Source organism: Lactuca sativa, chromosome 3, assembly GCF_002870075.4.
Source record: "Lactuca sativa cultivar Salinas chromosome 3, Lsat_Salinas_v11, whole genome shotgun sequence".
Classification (NCBI taxonomy): Eukaryota; Viridiplantae; Streptophyta; class Magnoliopsida; order Asterales; family Asteraceae; genus Lactuca; species Lactuca sativa.
This window is the reverse complement of record NC_056625.2, coordinates 441,244-446,775: the sequence shown is the minus strand read 5'-3', so window position 1 is coordinate 446,775 and position 5,532 is coordinate 441,244. Positions and strand designations below refer to the sequence as shown.

The window sequence follows — 5,532 nt, the reverse complement described above, 5'->3', positions numbered from 1 at the left end:
TGGTGCTCTAACTTTGGTCGTCGGTTTGAGGGTGGTAAGCAGTGCTCATGTATGGTTGTGTTCCCATTTCCTTCTGGAGCGATTGAGTTTCAGAATTTCCTTTATATAGATTCGTGTTAACCTCTGCATTTTGTATGACTCCTTTATTGACAAGAAATGGGTGGACTTAGTTAACCTATCGACAATCACCCATATAGCATGCAATCCGTCCGTTGTCTTAGGTAATTTGGTTATGAAATCCATGGTAATCCTTTCCCATTTCCAGTTGGGTATCACTAGCTGTTGTAACAACCCAGAGGGCTTCTAATATTCCACTTTCACTTTGGCACAAGTGAGACACTTGCCCACGTAAGTGGTGATTTCTACTTTAATGTTTGGCCACCAATAATGTTGTTTAATATCCAAGTATATCTTATCGGAACCTAGGTGGACGGAGTATCATGTTTTGTGCGCTTCGTTCATGACTACATCCCTGAATCCTCCAAATTTTGGGACCCAGATACATGTCATGAATTAATAGGCTCCGTCTCTTTTGACTTGCAGATTTTTATCCATTCCACGCAGTGTTTCATTAGTGACATTCTCCGACTTCGAAGCCTCCAATTGAGCTACCACTACTAGAAAAATAGCCTTTTACGACGCATAATGCGTGTCGTAAAACGCTCAGACGACGCGCAAATGCGTGTCAAGAAAGGCCCTTTCATAACGAGAGACGACACGCTTTTGTGTGTCGTCTATTTACGACGCGCATTTCAGACACACATTTACGATACGCATTGCGTATCAAGGAAGGCCCTGTCATAAAGGAAGATGACACGCATTTGCGTGTTGTAACCTTACAATGCACATTTACGACTCTCATTGCGTATCATTAAAGCCGTTGTCAAGAAAGACCATGTCATAAATGAAGATGACACACATTTTTGTGTATCATAATTTTATATGTTTAAACAAATATATTTATAGATTTACTAATTTTGAAATTAAATTTATATTTAATGTCTCATAATAGAAAATAAAAAATATCATATACAAAAAATACAACCCATTACATAAAATTTAATGTCATACAAATAATCGTTACATGGAAAGATAAAACAGATCAATAGAAATTGTAACAAAAATTTACAAACTAATTAGATACAAGAAATATAAAAAATATACCCTCAAATGCTTTTCAAAGTCTAATCTCCATGTCAACTCTTCAACTCGCTTCTCCGGTTTGTCTTTAGCTTCTCTAAGAGCTCCAGCATCTCTTGCAGCCTGTGACAACATATTATAATTTTTTAATTACTATTTATTCTTATAATTCAAAGAATTTAGATAAAACTAGGGAAGAATCTCGCGTTGCGGGTTGGAGTTGTGGGGGTTGGAGGGTATTTCATAGTCTTTTATTAAAAAACAGGAAATAACAACAAACTTTACAATACTTTAGCTTAAGCAACTCTTAAGAAACATTCCCAACTCCATCTTCCCTCCATGTTTCAAATGATGGTCATCTCTTAGCTAATATTTTGTGAAACAAATAGAAGAGATCAATAAAAATTAATTATGACAAATGAAAATATATCATCCTTTAATTTTGTGAATAAAAAAACTCTATTCAAATAACTTTGTTTATGCATGTAAAGAGATTGAGCAATTACTGCAATTTCTTCCTCATATAAGAAAAGTGCTAGGGTGAAAAACTCATATACAACTGGTTCCAAATCAAAGTCGTTAACAACCTGAAAAAAGAAAAAAAGCAAAAAATCTTATATAATTGATGCAAATGTTGAGGGAAGATTTTTCAAATGATCTCAATTGGTAATAATAAGTTTACCTCTGCACACTGTAAGTACAACCTCAAAGGCAATTCAAGTGCTGACACATATGAAAGTGCCTCGGTTGTCTGAAAATGAACCTAAGGGTAAATCTGTAAATATTTCCAACTAATGAGTTCAAAACCTCTTTATGAGCCCTTAATACCAATTGTTTTGCACTGTTGTTTGTGTAAAGGATAAAAGCATATATCAGTAACCTAATTTACAATTAAATTGTTAGATTTTTATAAAATGATTGAATAACTTACTGCAATGTTGCCACCCAAGTTCGTGTGCCTTTTTATGATGGTTAAGAGTTTTTGATCACATACATTGGGATAAGATGCTGCAATTGCACATAGGTATCAGAAAAAAATGGAAAATAATTTAAAGATGAAATGACTAAAAACTAAAAAGTAATATGTTCTCTAAGCTAAATAGGAGTTTTCTTTATAACTGTATGATGTTTAGTTGGAACTTGGAACTATTTATGTTGAATATTCTTGCATTGAGAATCTATGATTCAAGAATGTTATCCAAATAAGTGGTAGTGTTTGAAAAAGTCAGATGCATGGACTTTTTTCATTAAAGATTGTAATAATCTATTTAACCTTATCTTCTAAAACATCATGGAAAATCAAATTAGTTTTTTTTTTCTTTTGCTGCAACAATGCTGATTCATTGTTCCCTGATGAATAGTAATTGTGAGATAAGTATACATGTAATCTAAATTAAGAATCTGTAAAGCATAGTACCTCACACTCATAAAGGAATACAAGAAGGAAACTCAAATTCCTAAGTGTATAGCAGACCAATTGTTAGATTCTAATTAATTAAATAACAATTGATTGTTAAATTTAACAGTAAAATGAAGTTTGGAAGCTTATTCTTACCTTGACCAACATCCCCATAAGGCTTCAGTAGTGATATTCACTAAAGGCCTGAAAAACACAATACATTAAATTGTATTTAAAGATGAAGATGACATGATATTACTTACTCTTTCTTCATCGGGAGTTCAAAATTTTCTAGTGATAGTTTCACCAGTTCAATTCATAACAGGTCATCACACTCATAAAGGAATATAAGAAGGAAACTCAAATTCCTAAAGTGTATAGCACCAACTGTTGGATTCTAATTAATTATGAATCAATTTCATGCGTATCTTGTTTTTTCTAATTATTTATTGCATTTGGTTTTTAAATTATGTACGGATCTTTGTAAATTCTTTTTGTATTTAGTTTTCAAACAAAATTTAATTAGTTCTGTTGAAATATACATCTGTCAATGTATCAATCTTAACTTTGATATTACAAAAAAATTATTATGTTGTTCTTTTGTGTTACTAATTATGGGTTCTATTTTGGACTAATGAAGATTGTTGAGGGACCAAATTGTAAAAGTAACATCAAGACTAATCGAGCAAACAAAAGAAATAAGGATGGAGGTCTGCTGCTATCATATAGATGACATGATATTACTTACTCGTTCTTTAGTCAAATAAATTAAAAAAATAAAAAATAGGCAATAATTATTAATATGTATTTTTCAGTATTTGGGGATTGTTTGCGAAGAACAACTTACCTTAGATAGTTCAAGGCTGAATTGCTTGTAAATATTTGAATAGCAGATAAGTACGACATGTAATATTGTATGATTGTTTCATCTTCTCCGGAGTCGACTTTGACCGGAACTCCAGCGCCATAAGCACTCCATTCATCAAAACTAATCCAAAGATCACCCAACGTGAATAATTTGACTTTTTCTCTCTCCCATGGATGCCATAGCCGATTAAGCTTTGAAGCCTAACTCTGCACCAAAATTCATCACGATTTCAGCAATCAAAAACAAATCTACAATTGGGTTTTGCAGAAATGACAGATTACTCATCTGGGATTTCCATAAATCGATGGAAATTTCAGTAGAATCTTACCTTGGAGAGGAATTGAGAGGGTACAACAGGTGTTGTACAGTCCAGGAACTGTGATGGATCGGATATGGCCAAGTAATTCTTCCACACATCGCCTTCGAATCTCCATTAGAAGTACTAACCGTCGATCGATCTTTTAGCCTCTGCTTCACCCTTTGAAATCTACAGCCACCATATGAAAAATCTTCTGAATCTTCACTGCTCGACATCTTCTCATCATCACAATTTCATAAATCTATAATTCATGGACCCTAATTTGAACCCTGACATACCCCCTTTAACCAACGAAAAACCACCCGTAATAACTAAATATGCCAAAACAATTAGTCAGAAGTATTCATCTCCGATCATATCGTATTATAATAGGTAGTTAGCAAGAGAAACTCATCTGCCAAAGTTGAAGTATATTGGAACAAAATTGAATCTGTAGGTGGTTGAATTTTTTTGGCAAAATGTACAAAAATGGGTTGAAATTCATATTTTACTCACCGTATATGATATTCATCTCGATTGAGCAATAGAAGAAACGGGTAGAGTGGATGAGCTCGCCTAAATCCAAAACAACAGCCGCCGACCTAGGGCCCTTCACCGCCTTGTAAAGCACCCCAGTCGTTAATCCATCCACCACGCTCCAGTCGCTAATCCAGCCACCACACATTTCATTCTGATTAACCCTAAGTTTCATGGTGTCTCTAGCCTCAGAAGCCTTCACACCCTCTACTAAAACCTTCCCAGTGCCAACTACTGCGCCACTGAGGTAACCGATGTCGGTGTGTGTAGTATGTCAGGTTTTCGCTCCATGAACGTTGTTGAGTGATGGGTTCCTCTTGAAAGAGGTATTCAGGAGATGTGGGAAGTTTGTACAGGGTTTGTGCGGGGACTCTAAGATCTTGGTAAGGGTTGTATAGCCGATGGTTGTCGTGGTGGTCGTCACTTTCGTTGTGATTTGAAGATCTCGGTTGGTAAGACATGTCGTAGTTAGGGCTACGATTAGGGTTTCGATCTTTCAAGAATCTAATTCCAAATGGGAGAGAGAGAGAGAGAGAGAGAGAGAGAGAGAGAGAGAGAAAGAAGAGGTAGAGGAAGACGAACTGCTTAAAGGATTATTAGGGTTTTTAGGTAGAGGATTTTAGAAGGAGAAGAAGGAGATGCATCCAGGCGGGGTGTTTAATTTTTTGGGATTTCATTCCCCCCCCCCTCCCCCCCCCCCCCCCCCGGGTGGGCTATTAAAAAACAGAGATCGTGCCTTCCTTACAAAAAATATAAAGCGACACATTTACATGACACGCTTTTTATGATTAGTGCCCTCCGTGTTTTTATTTTTTTTTGTTGGACACTAATTGTAGGGCACGCAAAAATGTCTGTCCTCTATCCTTTAAATTTTAGAAAACTGGCATTATTTTTTATGACACGCACAAATGCGTGACCTCTATCAGCGCGTGTCATTATTTGCACGTCATTAAAGGGCTGTTTTCTAGTAGTGTTCCTTGATTTGTGTAGTTAGGCGAGAGTAGATGATTATCAATAATGTTTTCACCCAGCGACCTGAGTATTCTTTCCTGCTTAGGGCATCGGCTACCATGTTAGCCTTGCCTGGGTGATACTTGATCTCGCATTTATAATCATTTAGTAGCTCAACCCACCTTCGTTGCCTCATGTTTAGCTCCTTTTGATTTAGAATGTGCTGGAGGATTTTGTGATCTGTGAAGATGGTGCACTTTTTACCATAGAGGTAGTGCCACCAAATCTTTAGGGAGAAGAACACGACTCCCAGCTTGAGATCATGGGTGGTGTAATTCA

The 5,532-nt window shown here is 35.9% G+C and overlaps 1 protein-coding gene across 7 annotated transcripts; it reads right to left on the bottom strand.

The window, feature by feature from the left end:
* Window positions 1-1,030: 1,030 nt before the first annotated feature.
* LOC111892914 (uncharacterized) lies at window positions 1,031-4,869 on the bottom strand. 7 transcript variants are annotated; one of them, XR_002850723.3, is made up of 7 exons: window positions 3,736-4,866; window positions 3,387-3,613; window positions 2,696-2,743; window positions 2,072-2,148; window positions 1,823-1,981; window positions 1,647-1,727; window positions 1,031-1,263 (listed from the first exon to the last, which is right to left on the bottom strand). XR_002850723.3 is itself a non-coding variant. In XM_042899914.2 (2 exons), exons 1-2 carry the CDS (start codon window positions 3,939-3,941, stop codon window positions 3,397-3,399), a joined length of 423 nt encoding a protein of 140 aa, XP_042755848.1. In that variant the 5' UTR covers window positions 3,942-4,864; the 3' UTR covers window positions 2,752-3,396. The 7 variants fall into 7 exon arrangements, 1 of the variants encoding a protein (XP_042755848.1); XR_002850722.3 differs by having other exon boundaries at window positions 1,031-1,727; window positions 3,736-4,037; window positions 4,222-4,866; XR_008230608.1 differs by having other exon boundaries at window positions 1,031-1,727; window positions 2,072-2,597; window positions 3,736-4,869.
* Between the last annotated feature and the right edge of the window lie 663 nt (window positions 4,870-5,532).